This window comes from Lycorma delicatula, chromosome 1 (assembly GCF_047948215.1).
Source record: "Lycorma delicatula isolate Av1 chromosome 1, ASM4794821v1, whole genome shotgun sequence".
Lineage (NCBI taxonomy): Eukaryota > Metazoa > Arthropoda > Insecta > Hemiptera > Fulgoridae > Lycorma > Lycorma delicatula.
This window is the reverse complement of record NC_134455.1, coordinates 26704934-26727667: the sequence shown is the minus strand read 5'-3', so window position 1 is coordinate 26727667 and position 22734 is coordinate 26704934. Positions and strand designations below refer to the sequence as shown.

Genomic DNA, 22734 nt, shown 5'->3' with positions numbered 1-22734 from the left:
ATCCAAAACAAATAGCAGAAATTTGTCTGGTAATTGAATCAAAACAAACTTTACAGCTTCATTTTTTATCAAATCACACCTCACTAGATCATATCTAGAGTTGTTACTCAGGACCTAGTTCCACCACAGGTGACCGCTTGATAGTCAACCGTGAAAAGTCTTTTAAGGAATACTCCCAACGGCTGAACCAAGCAACACCAGAGTTCAAGAAGCATTATTTGGACACAGTGGGCTGCCACTTAGAAGATAACATGCGATCGGAAGCATTGAATGCCCCAACACTACACACATGAACAACCAAAATACAAAGCCAAAATCAAACCAAAGCAAATCACCTACGTTACATTTCCACATGCAATATAAACTCGCTCATGCCGACTGGTAGACTAAAAATAACTGGCCTAATGGACCAACACAAAATTCTCATCATGGGTCTGCAGGAAATAAGAAACACCAACTAGAATGCCATGGAGTCTCAAGGATATAGGTTTTACAAAGTTATACCTGGGAACAGTCTTGAAAAATGTCCCACAGTTCAGAGCAGGCATTCAGTAAGCCTCAAAATAATAAACTCCATACAAGAATTGATGTCACAGTCCCCAAGAATCTCAACACTCACCCTAAAAGCAGCTAATAAGATCTATATTGAAATAAACACTCATGCACCCACTAATAATAAAAATAACTCCAGAAGACCGTAAAGGAACAGAAAGACTGTAAATAGATCCCAGAATAGATCTGGAATCTATTTGACTTGACTATAAATAACATCCCCAAAAACCATGTTAAACAATTAATTGGAAACTTAGTGCACAACTAGACAGAGAAAGAAGATACCATGACATCATCGGAAAACAAACAAAAATGGACAGACACTGATCGATCTCTGCAGGAACCACAACCTAATCTCAAAATCCTCATATTTCAAACGGAAACCTCAAAAACTGGAATCATCCCGACTGCACTAAAGAAGAACGGCAACTAGACCATGTCTTCATGGAAAAACACCACCACAAGATCTACAATGTAAAAGTCCTTCGAGGGGTAGACACAGGCTCAGATCACTATGTAGTCAAAATTAAAATTGAATTTATTCCCCATAGAAAGTAAGAAAACCAAGCCCCTAAAACTAAAAGAAAAATGTACCCTACCCAACTAATCCAAGAATGAAAATTACCAATAAACAATGAAAAAATAAAAATTATGGATAAACTTGAATAGTCAACAACCTTAAACAAATCACAGAAGAAATAGCCCCAATAAATCCTATAAAAACATCAATGGTGGAACAGCGAATGTGAGAAAACAGTGGAGGAAAGACATCAAAAGCATGGCTATTTCACTAATCCCAAAAATCAGAAACATCCTTCTAAAATCTGCTAAACACAAAGAAAAGAAACCACCCTAACCCTTAGAAAAATAAAAAGACACACTGAAATCGATAGAAGAAGAATTCAATAAAACAGTCGAGAGACTACTAGAAAACCTTAAAATCAGCTCAAAAATATGAACCCCCAACCCTACTAATAAAGAATGAAAACTATAAACTGGCCTATAACAATAAAGATAATGTAGCCTTCATCCATTTGCTACACAAAGAAGAGGACAAAACAGATCCTAACAATTATAGGGGAATCTCACTCCTAGTCACAACATAGAAAATTTTTTCAAGAATCATCCTCAACAGGATTGGTTCACAACTCTATAAAGAACTAGGAGAATCCCTGGGAGGTTTCAGACACTGGAGGAGCTGTCCAGACCAGCATGAGTCTCAAGCTAATAATAGATTACAACAGGAAAAGAAACAGAGACATGGTGATTACATTTGTAGATTTCAAGGAATCTTATGACTGCGTCCACAGAGAATCCTACTAAAAATTCTATGACACCTCAGACTACATACCAAGTTAATAAACATGATAGAACTGACCCTTACAAATGCTAAGTCGAAGGTAAAATTTAGAGGTGATGCTCTCAAAAGCATTTGAGATCAAAACAGGACTGCACCAAGGCAATGGGCTCCCACCGCTAGAAGTGGTAATGAGGAAATGGTTTAAGAAATGCAGCAGAAAATGTAAAAGACAAGATGTGTTTTACTTTATAAAAAAAACAATTTAATTTGACAATTTTTTCCCCTTACCTAATCTAGATACAGAATATGAAAATGAAATGTACCAAATTATATGTATTTTTTTTACTATATTACATTTTATTTCATTTATAAATGAAAAGTATTTACTTAATTTTTTGAAGTTTTAAGACTTTTATTTATTTCTTAATAGAGTGGAGTGCACAGAGAGTTGTAGAGCTCGTCGTCGAGAATTAGAAGCAGAAACAAAACAACTAAGGCGAGAAATAAAAGCTAAAGAAGAAAGATGTTTAGCTGCTGAAAGAGAAGTGCAAGTAAGTAATATTTGTGTCTTTCTTTTTATTCATTTCTTAATCTTATTTTAAAGTGGTTAAGAAATTAGATTATAGGTTTGAGTTAATAAAAACATACATTAAAAAATTATTTACAGTAGTACTCCCATATTTGCAGGTGATTTCCCTGGCCTCCTGAAATTGTTAATTATGAATGCTGTTTAATTACAGAAATGTAATTATTATTATTATGCAATTTTTTTTAAAATACAATAAATACAATTATGTAATAAAATATAATTGTCAAATTTTGAACAATAAGAAATGACCTTCATTATACATACAGTTGACTAGGTAATTTGTTCATTAACTTCCTTAAATTACTAAGTTTAAAATGTAGTCATGTCACTTTTCTTCAAATGCTAATTTTCTTCAAAAAGTATGATAATTTTTATTTACAGCATAAAAAAGTATTAGTATTTTACGTACTTTTTAATAGTGTTCTTAGATTTTCTTTTTTTGTGCGGTAGTTGTATATTTTTGTATTTGACATTTTAGTTTAAGTTTTTTATTTTTTATTTGTTTTTAGTATTTTAGTTTGAGTTTTAATTTTGTTTTTAATTTCTACTAGAAGTTTCTATTTTGTTGTTTTATTAGATTTTATATTTTATTTTTGTATTTCATATTTTTGTTTTCTGGGTGATGATTACATGAAAATGTTTTTCACTCAGAAAAACAGTTTTAAAAATAATCCCATGAATTATCAGTTTTCAGTTGTTTCAACTTTACTACATATTGAAACTTATAAATACTTTATTTCATGAATCTTAAGTTATCCTTGAGGCACACTACGTGTAGTTAAGCCATGGATGTAGGGTTTTTAAATTATGCACTCAAAGTTTACTTGCTGATGTTATCCCAGATTTTGAACTTCAAAATGAGGCAAGGAACTTTTATTTTCTAGAGGCTGTTAAAGGTAAATAATATGTACACATTAATGACTATATGAAATTTGTTGGATTTAAATAAAATTCTAGATATTGCCGATAGATGGAATTTAATTTTTCCTTGTTCCATAATAAATCATTATTGATGGGCTGAATTTAAATATCCTTTGTTTTAACAAAGCATTATAGTAAGGATTTAGTGTTTGCTCAGAGCTAATAACCAAAAATTCATTAAAAACAATTTTTAAGTACTCACCACAGAGAATTTATTGAGGCAGTAGTTTCATTTAATGATAAGTTGAGTTTAAACTGTTATCAGATAAATAAATGTTTGCAAAACTTTCTACTTATTATTTTTTAATAAATTGTCATACTTTTTTATAATTACATATTGTTCCATTTTTCTCCCTAGCTTATTTCCAATAAAAATGTTTTCGTTAATTTATTACTTAAAAATTTTGTAATTCAATAATTACAGTACTGTTATTCATTATAGTAAGTATAAGCATAACTTACACATATGTGTATATAAGTACTGGTTGTTGATAAGTGATAAGTGTTAAGATTGTTAATTAATTTTTACAGTTAATAACTTTTTTAACATGGAAAAGCAAGTTAATTCTACATTTAGTATGTTTCAGTGTATGCTCTATGGACTGTTCCAATAGATTGCATCAAACTACTATTCAATTTCATTCAAAGTGTTTTCTGGAGAACAACTCAGTTCCCCCCCCGAGGGATAACACCCACCTCCTGACATGTCTGGTCACCACACCACCCCCTCCGTTTATAGGCATCAGTGGCTTAATCAAAGGACATCTTGCCCTCAAACCACTATCCATAGTCATCAGTTGGCCTCATGAGATGCCACTGATGCAAGTGCCTAGAATGACATTCACATCAGTAAATTCCACGCTACTCCACTTTCGCCTTCAAAAAAGACATCAGGCATTAACTCTATCTTGCAGCCCCCAGGAACTGCTAAACTAATCCGCGACTAACTAATTCCGCGGAAGATTAAAGACTCTGTGCGCCTAACTTTATAACATTTTATCACCACCTAAACCAATGTATCCGCTTTACAATACGATCATTTCAGTAATTTAATGCCACGACAGTGTATTAGATTCCATGCCACAACAGTATAATGATAAATTTAGTGATTGGAGTGGTAACCAGCGAAAATAATGTCCCAGAGGACCTCAGGTCTGGTCTGTTCGAGAGCTGAGTATAACCTTTGGTCTCTCACTTCAGCTCCAACTTTAAGGATCACTTAGATTTTTAGCTAGATTGATCGCAACCAACATTTAATTGTTTGCCCCCTTATAAGTGTACACCCCAATTCAATAAATCACCATGCTAAAGTACTTTGGAGAACAGAGAACATTGAGTATGCAATTTTGTAAGTGTTCAATGTTGAGCTTTCCCTTGTTAGTGGCGTTAAATCTGCAGTTCTAGCTGATAGCGTAGAAGTTTCCCATATCAAACCATTCATTAATTTCTAAATTCAGTGCATTTCTAATTGATATGTAAAGGCATTATTTAGTATGATCAATATGTGAAAAATTTTACCACAGCATATCTAGGTAATTGTTACTTCTGATTTTTTCCCCATAGAAAAATGGTTCAATAACATCTTTTATTTGAACCACACATGATTCATGAACTTTTGTGGCTTCATAAATTTAATCAAGAATAATATTGGGCTGTTCAAACATCTAAATTTAGCAGTTATGATGATTAACAAGATATGAGATACATGATTCAGAAAACATATCATGTTAGAAATAATATTAATGTTTTTATGATTTTGAGAATATTCACCCAAAAATTCAAATGTTTCTAACATGTCTCAATAAAAGATGTTTAATAAATAAATAAAATACTTTTAATATTTATAATAAATAATATTTAAAATAGAGTTGCTAACCAAGAACTCCATAATATTACTCACAAAATATTTTATTCCTGAACGAACACAAAGTTAATGTCTGTTAACAAGTAAAAAGATTATTTTCTTACCCATTTTGTGGACAACTAAAACAGAATATGTGTATAACTGAATATTTTCATCAACTTTTCTTGTGGATGAGACCATTGCTTTGTATACATAAAAGGTAGGGAGAAATTTGACCTGCCAGTGAATTTTAATTATAAATTAGTTTAATTTTAAAATATGTAAAATTAAAACAATAATGAACACAAATTAAAACAAATTAAAACAATAATTGTACAATATCTGTATAATTCTTTTTGCTATAGGAAAATTATGTGTGGCAAAATTTCTGTGAACTAAGGAATACATTACAAAATTATACAGTAGTAAGTTTTTTTTTAATATTCCAGGAGTTAAAGAAATGTTTTTTGCTCTAGAAGTTGTCCATTAAATGCTTTTAAAAAAGATTGCTGGCAGTTAAACATTAAATAAGATTCAATGTAATTCAATATGCAGTGGAGATTACTTACAGTGGATATTACAGTGGATGAGGAAATGTTATCAAGAGTAGGAATTATAATTGCAGAAATTTCTTGAGGGCAAGTGTCACTGCAATGGTCTCACATATTTTGAAATTGCTACAAGTTTGGTTCCACCTTCCCACATGATTTATAATTAGCTTTTAGTAACAGTTCTAGGTACGGTCATTCCTTGAAATACCTAGGATATTTTAGAACAATAATATTTACTGTGAAATTGATTTTCGCAAATTTTTTCATGAACTTGTTCAACAATTTTTAGGTCTTTTTTTGGCCTTACTTCACCTTTTAATTGTGAATAGTTATTTTTACTCTGTGCCTTAACTTCTTTTACTCATTTAAAAAATGATGATTTTTTTTAATTTCACACACTTCATGATTCATTTCAGTTGCATTAAGATTTTTTTTTATGGAAAAATTGATTTGCAAACAGGACTTAACTGTGAAGAAAAAGCAGACAATAACAAGACTAGTTGATTGAACTAGTTAATGTTATTGTGCATACACAGTTTGATTCAGTGTTTCAAATTACTTTTTTGGGCCTTCTTTTTAAGGTGCAGAATTCTTTGGCTGGTAAATAAAACCTTATTTTTACATATTTAGCTGGAACTAGTACAGCTTAGAGTTTTGTTAGCTTCTCCATATGGGGTATGCTATGTATTAGTAAATTGTTGTTCAAGTTTAATGATCATAAATTCTCTCTTAGTAATTGTTTGATGTTTAGAATTTTTATGTTTGGTTTGATTGTTTATAGAGTCAACTAATATAAAAAAAAAATCACATCTTATCCGCTTTTCAACTTATTTTCACACTCTATTTTGAAGAATATTCTTTTCATAAAAACAAAAACTTAAAAAAATTTTATGCTCTGATTTCTTTAAACTTATAAAACATGGTCATTGACTTTTTTATTTTTTCATTATCTCTAAAATTTTTGAATTGTTTTAACATGTAAAACTCTTAAGAGAGAAGTACAGTGTTATTAAAATAATTTTTTGTTATAAAGCGAACTTAATTGAAAAAATAGGGTGTTTGCAGTCTATTCAAATTTAATGTGATTTTGGTTTATTAGTTGTCAAATTAACACATTAATGACCAAGTGCACCATATGGGTGCACACTGAGTTTTCTGCAGTGATCATGTGGGGTCTACTTTGGCACAGTGCATGTCCCTTTGGCACAGTGCATGTCCATGTTTCAAGTCATGTTAGTCTAACAGGGATGTTGCTACAGTGTATATAAGTGTGTTGTTTAGTAGATCTGGGTCCTGAGAATATAAAATTTTCTTGGGCTGAAAAATGTATTTTTGTAACTATATATAAAATATAAGTTTTATATTACAAATCGTTTTGTGGTAGTTTAATTGTATATTTTTCTGTCATTATGAGTGTAAGTGGTTATTATTATTGAATTTTTGTAACTATAAAATAAACTTAAACAGCTGTGAATAATACAGAAGACATGACACTAAATTTTATGTTAGTATTTATGTTACTATTTTACAGTTGCACCATGTATTTTGGTTGTGTATGATATTCATACTGGATTAAAAGACACTAAATTTAGGTCAGCGTTTATGTTACTGTTTAGACAGCTGTACCGTACCGTGTTTTTGTTGTGTGTGATATAAATATGGGGATTAAAAGACTATCTGATAAACATCTTCAACAAATTTTGAAAGACAGTGACTTTCATTGTAGTGAGAATGACAGCTCCTTTGACAATTCAGATGCAGATCCCATTTTTGAACCAGATGAAGGTGAGGTCAGTACAAGTTGTGATGAGGTTATTTCATCAAGTAAAAAAAGAGAAATAGAACCTACAGCTGGGCCTTCTAGTAGGTATGATTTACCTGATAAAGACTTGAGTGATGATCTTGATTTTTATAGTTTTGTTCCAAGAAGTATAGTGTGGAATGAAGTTTCTGCGTCTGATAAACTTGATGAATTTATATTTTCTGCAGGACCAGAATTTCGACAAGAAGAAATCAATTGCCCCAAAAATCATTACCGGATTGATTTTTTATTTTTAGTTTTTGATGAAGACGTTCAAAATTTTACTAGTTAAAAATAAATACATATGCCGAACAATAGTTGCTAAAGGGTATATGTGAAGAGTCAATCAGCGAATACTATTTTGTCTAAGCAGTATGATACAGATGCAAGTGAACTTTTACATTGTTTTGGTTCTTGTAATTTGGATGGGACTTGATCATAAACCTGTGCTTAGGGAATATTTTAGTAATAAAGTTTTCTAATAAAGTGAGGTTCCGAATTTAAGCCACATGAGTAGAAATCATTTTGAGTCATTTCCATCAGGAGATGGATTGTACAAGGTTTCTCCACTAGTACAAATTTTAAATAGGAAATTTCAACACATTTGTACACCAAAAGAAAAGACCTGTATTGATAAGACAATAGTTCCATTTTGGAGCAGGTTAAGCTTCTGCTAATTCATCTCTGAGAAGAGACACAAATATGGTGTAAAACTATTCAAAGTTTGTTAATAGAGGCTCAATTATTCAGTTAAAATGAACAGTGGCAGTGGTGTACGAACATCTGATAACTCTTTGCCATTAGAGTAGTGATAGAATTGAAACCCCCTCCTGAATACAGGTAGAAACCTTTTTACTGACAACTTTTACACAAGTGTGGGGTTAGCTCATGAACTAAATAGCAGCCAGATACATTTAGTTAGTACCCTAAGGCAAAACAGGAAACTTAATCCATAGGCAGTCTCAAATGCCAAATTAAAATGGGGTGAAATGAAGCTTCAAAAGAGCAACACAAAAGTTATTGTAGGAAAGTGGTGGTATAATTGTGACATCTTATTTCTGAAACCAAATTTATCCCAGAAATGATAGAACTTTACAAAAAAAGAGGTCCTGTTTTGAAACCAGTAACTATAATTGAATACAATACAGCTTTCTTCTTTCTCTTTTGTCTTCAGTCATTTGACTGGTTTTATGCAGCTCTCTAAGAAATAACTAAAGAATTTTATTTCTCCCAAGATACAATACAGCAAAAGGGTTTATTGATATTTCTAATCAAAAATTGTAATTGAACTGTTGACAAATACTGTTATAGTTCTTGGTTTTGTAAAGTTACTAGAGAAAACATGAGTATAATGAATTTTGGGAAAAGTATTGTTTGTCCCCTAATGGTGGATTTAGTAATTCAACCTAGACATGAACATAAGCAGCAGCATACTATACAGGAAAAGGAAACTCAATGCAGGTTTTCAACATATTATAAAAAATATTCTGAAAGAGAAGGGCGCCAATCGGCAATGAAAAATGCCAAAAAGGTATATTATTTTGTCCTGCTTGCTCTGAAAATACAGTATATATGTGTGTAAGTTGTTTTTTTTAACGTCATTCTTGTTATAATATATACAGTTTTTATGTTTTTGGAAAACAGTTCTTTTCTATTTACTCAATAAAATGTAAAAAAAAAAAAAAAAAAACATTTTTGGTTATGACCCAATATGGTGCTCATGGTCAGTGGTAAACTTAACACTTTTATTTTTTACTAGACCACATGTACCAATGTGGTGCACAGGTTTTCTTTATATAAAACTCCTTCCCAGCAACATTTTGTTTTAAGGAAATGAATTATGAACTTTCTTTTACCAAAATACAACAAAAAGCTGCCTTGGTCCAGGAGTAAATGTTTAAAATTTCGGGATGGTTGTTAACGTGTTAATATTATTGTTATTTCTGAAAGACTAAGAAGTAAACCAACTTGGCAAAACTACTGAAAACCTAAAAATATTTTCTTCTTTATCAACTTTTAATATGAATTAAGTTAATTGATGCATTCGATTATTTTTTGATAAAGTAAGAAGTTTGTGATTTTTTTTTTTGTAGTGTTATTTTTTATGTGATTTATAATAAGTTAGTTTAATTTTGTCTATGGTTTGTAAAAAGTGAGTTTTCCTTTTTTCAACAGAGTTTACGTCAGTATAAAGAGAGTCACAACGAATCTGAGATTCTGATGTCAGCTTTGTCAGCTATGCAAGATAAAAATGCACATTTAGAGAACAGTCTTAGTGCTGAAACTCGCATTAAGCTTGATTTGTTCTCTGCATTAGGGGAAGCAAAACGACAACTCGAAATTCGAGAAAGTGAGTAGATCTATTTTTATCACTTAATCTGTCTTTCCAGTGACATTGATCCCTAGGCAACAAGATTTGTGAGCAGTGTTCAACTACTTTTAAGTTGAATAACTTTGGCTAGCAAACCTTGAATTGTATTATTGTAAAATTCTTGTCTATTTAATTTGATTTTGATGTTGTGTGAGGTTGTGCGATAGATCCTACTCGATTAACTCTAGCATTATTATTATTATTATTTATGTATGTTATGCCAAAATGTAATTGCAACATTGGTAAATAGAAACCTAAGATGCAATATGTTGCACATTTTTTATGCATAAATGTCTATCAAAAAATGTTTGATTGCTAGCAGTTTTTAGTATCAGCAGGTGTATTTATTGAAAAAACTTATTAAATTTGAGATGAATTATTTTCGTAAAGAAATAGTGTGAATTTTGTTTCAAATTGTGCAATCCACTGAAAACAGATTTTAATCCTTATGCAATAATTGATACATCAGAAAGTAAAACCCAGTACAGCAGGTTTTCAGAAATAAATAGATGTAAATTAATTTGGTAAAATACATACCTCTACTATAGTTTTTATCCGAAACAGTCATAGAAAAGGTTAACATTTTTGCCATAACAATTTAACCAAAAATTTGAAATAATCATTTTTACATGACTACCCAAAAAGGAGTGTAATGTATTTAGGGTGTATGTATGTTCTACCATAGCAGCTCAATGGCCAAATCGATTTAGATGTACGACCTTGCGTTGGAATCCTTAGATTAGTGGGAGTGTCATAGGCTATATAAATATTTATATATTGTTTATGACCGCATAGGATGACGTTTGACAGTCCATTATCCAAGTCTCATCAATGGGATTGTTCGGGCCTTGCAGTCCTCTCAGTACTTTTTCATACGTTCCAATCTTTGTACACTTTTTAGTGTTGAAAATGTTTATTTTGCGTTTTTTCTTGTGAATGAAGTGAGTGTTTTTCTTCTGATTTTCTTGTTCAATTAATCTTATCTGTGGTGTCTTCTGGTGTAAACCCATTTTCCTTCAGATCCTCTCTTTATTTCTCTGATCCATTTGCATACTCTCTTGTTTTTTGAGTCAAGATTGTACTGTACTAGCTGTTTTAGAAGTCTTGAATGTTGCATTCTCATGATATGTCTAAATAATTTTTGTCTCCTCTTACACATGGTATCAGTGATCGGTTCTAACTCTTTCTACATGACATTGTTGGGCACAATCTACCACCGCCCATCTTTTTGGTACTGTTTATTGATGCAGGTTCTTTCAGTACTTATTTCGATTTTCTGGAGTCTGTGTGTCTTTAATTGTTCATTCAGGTGGAAGAGTGTATTTACTATGTAAGTGGCTTCTGGTTTTATTACTGTGTTGTAGTGTCTTATTTTTGCATTAATTGATAAGCAGTGAAGGGCAATTTTTGCTGATCTTCCTGCATGTTTCCAGATCTCTACAAAAGTCTGATCTTCTCCAGTTTCTTTGTAATTCTTCATCTCACCGATGGTAGGCTTCTTTTATTGTGAGAGGGTTGATGTTTTTTGTTGATTTTATTACTGGGGTGTTGGTGTTTTAAGTTACGGAGTTCTGTCGGTTCTTTGCAATTTAGAAGTTTGTTGAAATATTTAGCTAGGATTTCCACGTTGTCTTTATTGTTATGAGTGAGCTTATAGTTTTCATTCTTTATTAGTAGGGTTGGAAGGTTCATATTTTTTGAGCAGATTTTTTAAGGTTTTCTAGTAGTCTCTTGACCATGTTTTATTGAATTCTTCTTCTGTCGACTTCAGCATGTCTTTTTGGTGTTGTCTTTTTATTTTCCTAAGGGTTTGGGTGGTTTCTTTTCTTGTTTATTAGATTTTGGAAGGATGTTTCTGATTTTTGCGATTAGTGAAGTAGCCATGCTTTTGATGGCTTTCCTCTCTACTGTTTTGTCACATTTACTATTCTACCATTGATGTTTTTATAGGATTTTATTGGGGCTATTTCTTCTGTAATTTGTTTAAGGTTGTTGACTATTCAAGTTTATCCATAATTATTTTTTTCATTGTTTATTGGTAATTTTCATTTTTGGATTAGTTGTGTAGGGTCCACTTTTCTTTTAGTTTTAGGGGCTTGGTTTTCTTTACTTTCTTTGGGGAGTAAATTTAATTTTAATTTTGTCTACATAGTGATATGAGCCTGTGTCTACTCCTCAGAGGAAACTTTATGTTATAGATCTCCCTGTGATCGTGTTTGTCCATGAAGATAGAGTCTAGTTGCCATTCTTCTTTAGTGTAGTCAGGGTGTTTCCAAGTTTTTGTGTTTTCCTCTTGAAATGTGTGGATTTTAATTAGGTTGTGGTTTCTGCAGAGATCAATAAGTCTCTGTTCGTTTTTGTTTGTTTTCTTTTGGGCGGGGCATTTTCAAATGATGTTGCGGTGTCTTTCTGTGCCTAGTTGTGCATTGAAGTCCCCAATTAATTGTTAAACATGGTTTTTGGGGAAACATCCCCCAGATCTACTTGACCTTACTATAAATAATAATTTATAATCAGGTCAAGTAGATCCCAAAACCTTTCTGTTCCTTTATGGTCTTTAGGATTGTTACTTTTATTATTAGTGAGTGGATGAGTGTTTTATAGTGTAGATTTTATTAGATGATTTTAGGGTATGTTGAAATTCTCAAGGATTGTGACTTGAATACTTGTATGTAGTTATTATTTTGAGGCTGACTAAAAATCCTGTTCCAAACTGGCACATTTTTCATCACTCTTTCCAGGTATATCTTTGTATAGCCTATATCCTTGAGATTCCATGAAGTCCTGGTTGGTGTTTCTTAATTTCGTACAGACCTATAATGAGAATTTTGTATAGATCCATTAGGCCAGTTATTATTTTTAGTTTACCAATCAGTATGAGCGAGTTTACATTGTGTGTGGAAATGTAGGTGATTTGCTTTGGTTTGGTTTTGGGTTTGTATTTTTCTTGTTCATGTGTGTAGTGTTAGTATATACCAATACTTCCAATCACATGTTATCTTCTAAGTGGCAGCCCACTGTGTCCAAATGCTGCCTTCTTTGAATTCTGGTGTTGCTTGGTTGTGGAGTATTCCTTAAAAGACCTTTCATGGTTTACTGTCAAGGAGGGGGTTACCTTTGGTCGGACTAGGTCCCAAGTTACAGAATACTAGATCGTGGATACCGGTGTTCTTTGTTGGTTGGGTTTCAATTAACCACACATCTCAGGAATGGTTGAACTGAGACTGTAAAAAACGACACTTCATTTACACTCATACATATCATCCTCATATTCATTCTCTGAAGTATCTAACAGAAAAAACTGGAGGCTAAACAGAAAAAAAAAGAAAGGTCCCAAGTTACAACTCTAGATGTGATCTAATGAGTTGTGATTTGGTAGTAAATAAAGCTGTGAAGTTAGTTTAGATTCAGCTCATCAGATAAATATCTCCAATCTTTTTCGGATATATCGAAGCATACCTTGTGTATGCTTAATCCAATTTTTGTAAAATTGTTATTTTGGAGAAAGGTTACGAAGACTGATCCTAAACGTTACACCAATATAGTAGTGGAGATTTGCCGGTCGATTATCACAGGCATTAATGAATTGAGTTAATGAATTGTGAACTGTGAGTATCACTGTGTTGTTACCTCAATGATTGAAATCAAACGATTGAATAATATTACATTATATAGAAATAATAGAATTATATTTACATTTAAAAAAAAAATTAAATAAATTTAAAAAAAAATTCTGTTTATTAATAATGGGCTTCTTGTGGGGACTATGTGCAAGGCTAGAGTGTTGAGGTGATGTGTGAGCATCTTATGCGAGACTAGATCAGTCATCACTATCAACTGGTAACAAATGGGGTGCTGTTCTAAGAGGTGCTATTGAGGGTGCAGTAATAATATCTCTACAAACAGTCCCATTTTCAAAATTCAAATGAGGCATTTGTTAATAGGTTGAAGCCTAACTTTTGCATGCATCAGGTACACTCTCAATCTAACAGATCACGGTTATTCGTAAATTTTGTTATATCTTCACAACCAATCTTTCAATTTTCAAAGTTTGAACAGGGTATTTGCTAATATAATACAAAATCAGTGCTGAGCTGTGACTGTGCATAAACAACAAGGGACTACCCTAGATAGAGCTGTCATAGATCTGAGCATCACATCTTTGCTGAGGGTCAGGCCTGCATTGTACCAAGTTGAGTGAGACAATTGGAGAATAGCCATTAGTTGTTTGGTTCCCAGAAAATTGCTGTCTAATCTGTATAACCAAAAGTCTCCAGTTCCCTCATTTGGCTCAATACATTACATACATAAAGTCCACAAGTTATGGATTTATTTAATTATAAAAATTAAAATAGGACTCCCAAAAAATTAAAAATAAATAAATTGAAACTGAAATAATGACAATTGCACTAAAACAAAGGAAACAAGTACGGAAATAAAGGACTAAACATCGTTATACAGTATTTAATTAAATAAAATAATGGGTGACCAATCAATTTTCAGACAGTTTTAATTTGTTTATATATATTTTTCATGTTGTAGAAATAGCAGTCATTTAAAGTTGTTAAAATTGATTAAGTTCAACAGATCTTACATAGATAAGAAAATTTTGAGTTTCATTGAAAATATTTAAATTCAGGTGTGGGAGGGGGACTTAATAGTAATTGTTCTATATTAAAGAACTCTGAATAGTAATTATTCTTTATTTTAGAGCCCCTCCAGACCTTTTTAATAAAAAAACTAGGAAATCCCCCCATGCTGCTCCACAGCATTAGTAAATAAACTAACTTATTATAATTTACTTTGTAGTTCATAAGATTTCCTTCCAGACAACATTAGTAGTTGACCCTTAGGTTTCATCTACACTTTTTACATTGTTAAAAGATTTTGCATGTGATAGAACACCGTACAATTGTCCATTGCTAAAAACTGGTTTAGGTAGGTGGATTTCTATTCTGTTTAGAGTTTGTCCTTGTACCTTGATGATCATGCAAAATACTAACCATTTAGGAAACTGTCTTCATTTAAAAGAACAAGGAATAGTAGTGTCAGATATGAGCTTCACATATGAGCTTTCTTATTGGTTAATTTAATTAAATTAATATTACCTCAAAACATTTTAGGAATTGAGTTTTTGAAGTCAGTGTGGATTCATTTAATGGCACTTGACATGGTGAGTTGTTTTAAGACCTGAACAAATTCTGTATTTTAATTAGTTGCTGAGATATTGGTTTTCTTGACATTTCTCCCATCACCCTGTGATTTGGTCACCCTGAAACATAAAACTGAATGTCTGTGCCACAAACGGCTACTGAACCTTGAAACAGTTTAGCGATCAGTGTCCTAACTAGCTCCTAGAGCTAACCTAAAAGCCTGAGCAGAATAACCATGGTACCATACACCACTTGCTTGCATGTTCCACCGCCCACTTGTCATATATCACTACAATGGTTAGGCACACCCCGTCAACTACTAAAACATATGTGACTATCAATAATTAAATTTATCTTGTGAAACACAGCAATTCATTGCCACACCTAAGTCGCTGAATGCCAGCAAAAGTACCTGTCCACTATTAAAGCACTTGGAGACTTAATCTGGCTGGTAGCCAGCCATATCTCTCGGTTAGTCTTTTTCCCTTAGGCAAACCACTGATGTTGATTGAACAAAGCAACTGCATCAAGGATCTCCCACACAGTTTCTGAGATATGTTGATCTCATTCCCATTGAGGTATGGGTTTGAGTATGAGAAAAGCTGTTCCCTTAAAACAACTCTTATAATAATTGATTGAGCACAGTTGGTTCATGCTGGTTATCTGTGTGACCTGATATAATGAATGTTTTAAGACCCCCTACAAAGTGTAAATAAATTAGTTACTGTGTAATTGTAGAAAAACTAAATTTTTTCTAATCTGTTTTTACAGTTTTTTAAAATATATATCATGATGTACTTATCATTTGTCTTTTATGTTAGCTTTCCCTATCCATTTCCTGTTGTGCCATAACCAGAAGGTGACCTGAAATGAAAAAATTCCTTTATTTCTGGTACTGTTGTAGTTATTTCTAAGACAACAAGAATTTCATTCCAGGATCATCAAGAATAATATGAAAATTAGGAGAAAAGATCTTGTATATATCTGTCAAGAAGTTACACTTTATTTTCATCGTCTCTACTCATCAGGACAAATATTCTGATTGGTAGGAAATTGAAATTGAGAAGTACTTAGTTGAATTTTTGTTCAAGAAAACATTACTAGCTACAAAGTGTTTAATGTTAATTTTCTGTACTAATATTAATTCTTTAGAAGATGAAAAATTATTAACATTAAATCATGGTAGCATTTAAATTTATATTTTTTACATTTATTTACGTGTTAAATCTATTATTATACATTGCTAAATCATGCATAATGTAATTTTTCTGATTAAAATTATAATTGTCTATATGATGTACTGTGAGTGATGAAATAAACACTCAAATACATATTAGTAAAGAAAGTAAAGCTTTCTTTACAGCTATAGAGCTATCAAATGTGCATTGTAATCATGTTGATAAAAATCTTTGAATAATTATTGTCATTATATGTGATTTAGGATAAAAAAGTTCCACAGTTATCTAAAGAAAAGAAAGTATAATTTAAAGAAATGTTGGATATGTTTTAAACATAAACTGATTCGTTGATTAAAGTTAATAGGTTATTAATTATTCCTTTACAGTTAAATTTGTTAATGTTGAAAAATTTTACGTAACAAACTTTCATTCTTGTAAAAGTAGGTCATTTTTTGTTTAATCTAATTTTTTACCTGTTCATAAGGTAGAATAAGCTAAAGAATTATAATTATAAAAAAACTGTCTAAAATAAGATTCTTATGCAAAATATAGGCATGAGTTGCATTGCTTTCAAATTTGAAGCATTCTGAATGAAGCTCTGTTGGGACCGAATGACCTACTAATTTTTGTTTAATAGGCCAAAGAAAATGAAAACTTTTTAAAAAGTCATCACTAAAAATGTGTCAGATTGGTTTGTGGCTACAGAATTATTATTGTTAAAACAAAAACTCAATATTTTCAGAGGTATATTGAAAAGATAGTTTCTTGAACTTCCTTCTTATTTCTAGAATTTTAGAGACAAATTACATTACTTTTCTATTGGAGAAGCTTTTAGTGTTCTGAGCATTCCATTTACTTTAAAATTTTTCATTATTTAATCTTGTATTAAAGTCTGATTCTGCTGTCAGTCAGTCATACATTTATCATTTAATATGTGTATTTTGTTTTCTAGTGAGTTTCTATTTGGAAGAATAGATTTCCTTTGATTAAAATAATTCTTGCTTGTACTTGTTTTTTTTTGTCATTTATGGTGTAAGTAGATTTGTAATTTTATCACCAAACAGTTGTTACTCCATATCTGTAATGTACACATGAATTCTTATGAAGCAAATTAATAGATACATAGTATTTAATCTCATTTTTAATTATTTAGCACTTTAAAGTTTGTTAATGTATTATGAAATATGTTTTCATTAACAAATTTTCTATTTGGTTTTGTTTTACAATAGATGTTATCAGAGCACAGGAGAAGGAGATGGAAGAACTGAAAGGGAAGATGGCTCAAGTATTGGCCGTTATGCCAACAGATACATTTGGGCCTCCACCACAACCCTCATCGAATACTTCCAAATTGAGGCTGGCTGAAAGCCCTAGCCCATCTGCTTCTGCCTCTAATCTTGATCCCAATGCCACCGCCTATACACCAAAAACCACCAGTCATCTTTCTTCTCCAGCAGAAGCCTGACTGAGGTGAGCTTTTGTATTAAGTAATTGGAAAAAATCAGTTTATATTTTATCCTTGGTCTAATTTTATGTTTTTCCTCATTTATTTTCTTTTTTCTCATTAATAATGATAATAATAATCATCTCATGTACTAACTTAAAGAAAAAAAAAATATTTTTTACAAAATTGGACTAATTAAAAAAAAATAATCAAAATTTTTATACATAAACAAGTTGAACAATATTTCAGCATTTATATTGATAAATTATGATGATAAATTACGAATGATAAATTATCGAATGTATTCTAATGCTGATACGGTAAATTAGAATTTAGTTCATTTTGCTATAAACAAATATGCCAGAAGAATAATTTATATTATGATAGTTTTACATCTAATTCAAATAATCTAAAACTACTTAAGCAGTTGTTAGAAGTGAAAGTGGATTTTGAAATAAAACAGGTCGAATAACTTCACTAAAAATGCAAAAAACTCAACTTCCCTTACCTCAGCCTCCATTCAGGTAGCAGGGGAATTTAATAAATTCACTTCCAGTATTTCACTCAATGATATTTTTTCCATTTCAAACAAAGCCGAATGATTTTTTTTATGAATCAGTATTTTTATTTCTGCTGCTATTCAGGAAGTTATAGGTTGTATTTTAGATTTATTTATTTTTTAGATTATTTTGTATAGAGTAAACGTTCTGTGATTATTAATGAAATTCCTGTCATTATTTTAAAAGAAATCATATACATTATTATCACCACTTAAAAATTTATTTAATGAATCTTTCAATAGTGGATCGTTCCCAGCTGCCTTAATACTTCTATTGTTATTCCTCTTTTTAAGAAAGTTTAGGTCAATTTCATTATTTGTCGAGTTTTCTGAAGTACTTTAAACAATTATGAAAAATAGGGATCAAAATTTCTTGAACATTGCAACATATTGAGTTTGTCAATAATATCACTTTAGAAAAAAAATTGTTTACTGACTTTTTTATTTTTCAGTTCAATTTCAGTAAAGCAATCAATTTATTCCAACTAAGATAGTAGCTATGTAATTGATTAGTCGTACCTTACCAGTTGTATAAAGGCAGTTGAAATTTTATCTTTTTTATAAGAATACATATGTAAAATGTAAGTTCTCATTTCAAGATGTAGAATGTGACGTGTCACAGGTAAAGCTCCGCAGTCCCTTACTTTTCTTATCCTTTGTTATTGATCTGCCTCAACAGCTGGAACCAATCATTATTGCTTTCTTCACAGATGAAAACTGTATCTACATTTAAAGGTACTTGAGAGTTCTGTGTTAGGAAATTAAAAAATTAATCACGGAACGGATTGTAATCATGTAACATTAAATATGAGTATAACTGTAATACTTCTCAGGTAAATATAATATTGCTGATTGGGTGGATTGAATTCCTATTGATGATGACAATAGTACCTTTGTTGTCCAGAAAGCAAACTTTTTTAGTTGTTTTTATTAGGTGACATATTATGTTTGCAATCAACTCCCAAATATTTTCTTTTGGTTTAAACCATCTTGATAAAACATTAACCCTGTAGTCATTATTAAACATGTATTATCCTTACAAATATTAAAAATCTAAAGTATATTATTTCTTATGGTTCTCTCTAAAAGTCAGGACAAGCATCCAAGGTGTAAAAATCGGCTGTCAGATCATTGTTTGATGGCCATAAATATGAATCATAATTAAAAAATATAGTAAACTTATGTATGTGTGTATAAATGAATGATTGTGCAATCTTTGCTAAGAAAAATCGTTATTTAAAATCTTACTAAAAAATAGCAAATATCTACGTCCATCAAACCAGTCAGAAAAATTGTTTTCATATAACTAATTCAATATAAACTTTGGGTTGCAAGAGAAGACCTTATTATACTTTATTGCAATTTTTAACAAATTATTATTATTATTATATATATTTTTTTTTGAGGTTTTCAGGGGCATCAACTACTTTGGTCATTAGCTTTAGTCCCACTTGAAAAAAAAAAAAAAAAAAAATTAAAAAGAAAAAAAGGTTCAATATTTTACATTCTGATATAACTTCAAATCCAAAATTTACCGCCTATGCTTTCTTTTCGGCCATCCTTTCTTGCACAGTTTTTCCATTCTTCGAACGGCCTCTACTTCTGATGAGAGTGTGTCTGAGGCCTCGGATATGGCATCTTCTTCTCTTTCTGATACCAATGATGTTCTCCGGCTTCCATCAGGTGATAAAAGCTTCGTTGGTGCTGTTAGCATCGTTGCTATGGAATCTTAACTAGTAATCGATGCTCTTTCGGTGGCTGATGAGCTGGATTCGATCTCTAAGAGAGTGCTAGGTCCAGCTAAAATAGATGCTCTCACCGAAGCGCTTCTTTGAGCTTTTGGAGGCTCTATTGGTACAGGTTTTATATCATCTGTGTCTGGTGCTTTCTCAATAATGACTTGCACCTCCACTTCCATAGACTCAGATTTTTCCTGTACTCTTGTAAAAATTTTCTTAGCCTTGTGACTAGACGACGGAGTGATCTTTCTCTCTTTTACAGATAAATTTGGAATTTTATTTATTACGTCAAGTGGTTGTGTTATGATGGCGAGTTTTGCTAATTTTTTATGCTGCGCTGGCATGTCTCTTGGATTAATGACATCAGTCCGAGATTGAGCCTTCTCATGGTTAACTGGTTCTGTCCAATGAGTCAACTCAATCTTTGAATCAATGATTCTTTCAATCATTGTCGCAAGACTTAGTGCCATCGTATTAAGCAACTTCTCCACATTAATTTTAGATGTGGAAGGGGCAGCAGCTACTTCTGCATAAGTGGTCGATGGTCGAGGTGTACGTTGACTAACAATTTTCTTCGCTTCAGGATAACTGACCTTTTGAAGCATTTTAACTTCCTGAATGCCCGTTTCCAGTTTACATACTGGGCAGTTCCTTGATCGGCAATTATGATGTCCTTTACAATTAATGCAGCTTGGAGGAGGGTCTTTACATGGATCACCCGCATGTGTTTTCATTCCACATATGCATATTTCCTACGCTTCACATCTAGCTGCAGCGTGTCCAAATTGTTGACACTTAAAGCATCTCATCGGCTGCGGAATAAAAGCTCGTACATCAAGTCGATGTATGCCAGCTCGTACCTTTTCAGGAAGGTTAGGCCTATTAAATGTCAGAACATGCGAGGCCGAAGGAACAACTTCACCATTTCTTCTCATGGTTAGTCTGCGACACTGAGTCACCCCCTGACTCAACATTTCTTGTATAATTTAGAAGATTGCGACAAACAACAACTCTTCTTGATGTATTAAGGGTGCTATGCGGTTGTACAGATACTGAAAATTCACCGATCTTCTTCAATGCCTGGAATTTCTGGTTTTGACTGTCGTTGATAGTTTCTTGGTGTCATCCATTAAAAGTCTTCTGGATTTCTTTAACAAGACCACCAGCACAATTAGCAATCTCTCTAGCGATTAAGAATGGACTAACTTTTTGGAGTTTCCATTCTCCTTTGTAATAATTAAAAATCTTGGCTTAGGTACGTTATAGGCAAATAAACTTTTCTTTAAGTCGTTACTGATTCTATCAGCATCTATCTTAATTTTATCTGATTCTTTACTTTTTCCTTTTCGCTTGTGGCGAATCTGAGGTTTCTAAACGAGGGTGTTTACGTGCACCCTCTGCCACGTTTGTTTGTTCAAGTTTGTTTATTTGAGTTGGTCCCTTCTGTAGCAAGGCTAGCCGCCGGGGTATACCCCCACTCCAGGGCTACTAACCTTGGAGGTCCAATCCGGTACTCCGGTGGAACCGGCATATGTCCTGGCAGAGAGTGGATGCGCAATCTCTGCACTGACTCCAGTCTCCTACTCACCCAAGCTTTCAGAGCTCCCATGCACCGACATACATGGGCACCATTGCTACATGCTTGCCATCGCGGGGGGCATGTGGACAACGGAAGGGTCTCCATTACACCTGCAATAACATTGACCCAGGCCGCCACATTGCCAGCTCTAAATATGGTATGTGTCCACTTTCTAATCATTTAATTGTTCATATCCTGCTGGTGGCCGAAAAATCCCATCCATCTGGTGACCTGAAGATGGAAACAGGTCAAAAAGAGTAATATATCCGAGGAATTCACTCGGAGCCCTGTTAGCCAGCTATAAGTATTGTACATAAGTACAGCTGTTTCCGCCTGGACGTGGAACTTAGATGTTGTGTTCCGGACGTGGGGATTACCTACCTCAGGGCATGTTTTTTTTTTATAGGCATCGACTGCTAAGGTCATTAACCCTCATCACATTCTTAAAAAGAGATTAGTATCACCATCTGGATCGTCTATGGATATCACTATCTGGATCGTCTATGGATATCACTATCTGGATCGACACAATAACAACAAAACAACACTTATGGGGTGTAAAGGGCCCCGATATTAAAATTTGAATAAAATTCTCAAAGAACATAAAAATAACAAAATACAAGTTAATACAATACCATTTATCTTCTTCTACCTGTCTCATTTATAATTTTAGCACCCTCGGAGCAACCAGAACCGCTGTTAAGCAGTATATCAGTCGCCCCAGGATGTCATGGCAGTTGACTCCCCCTATACAGTCGCCCCAGGATGCCATGGCAGTTGACTCCCCCCTATACAGTCGCGTAGGACATAACCCATCAGGGTCCTCCCAGCAACATAAGAGCAATCTGACCACCTGTTCAGGACGGCCAAAAAGCCCCTCGGCGGGGAGGCTACTCTTCCCGTTACTGACCTATTTGGCTACAGGCATGAATTGCGCTTACCCATAGCCTCGTGCCCTCTGTCCACCCTTGAGGGTCCCCCATGCCATCATCGGACACACCCCGACTCACTGCTCTTGAATGCAGGCGAGCCAGGGTGGCCTAGGCAAGAGGGCTACCTCCCGACACTATACATGCCACGCTTCGAGACTCCCTTATATATATATATATATATATATAAAACTATCTCTTAGAGATTCATTACCATAGCTTTAA

At 32.8% G+C, this 22734-nt stretch overlaps 1 protein-coding gene across 3 annotated transcripts in view; it reads left to right on the top strand.

Annotated features, from left to right (window-relative positions):
* LOC142333892 (macoilin) overlaps positions 1-22734 on the top strand; it is a 94754-nt gene that overhangs the window by 42523 nt on the left and 29497 nt on the right. For all 3 annotated transcript variants that reach the window (XR_012758757.1, XM_075381634.1, XM_075381526.1), the window contains exons 11-13: positions 2283-2403; positions 9733-9907; positions 17489-17729. Coding sequence is in view for 2 of the 3 variants with exons in the window: in XM_075381634.1 (XP_075237749.1) it covers positions 2283-2403; positions 9733-9907; positions 17489-17724 (532 nt within the window). In the remaining variant the exon portion in view is untranslated. The remainder of the gene's footprint in view (positions 1-2282; positions 2404-9732; positions 9908-17488; positions 17730-22734) is intronic.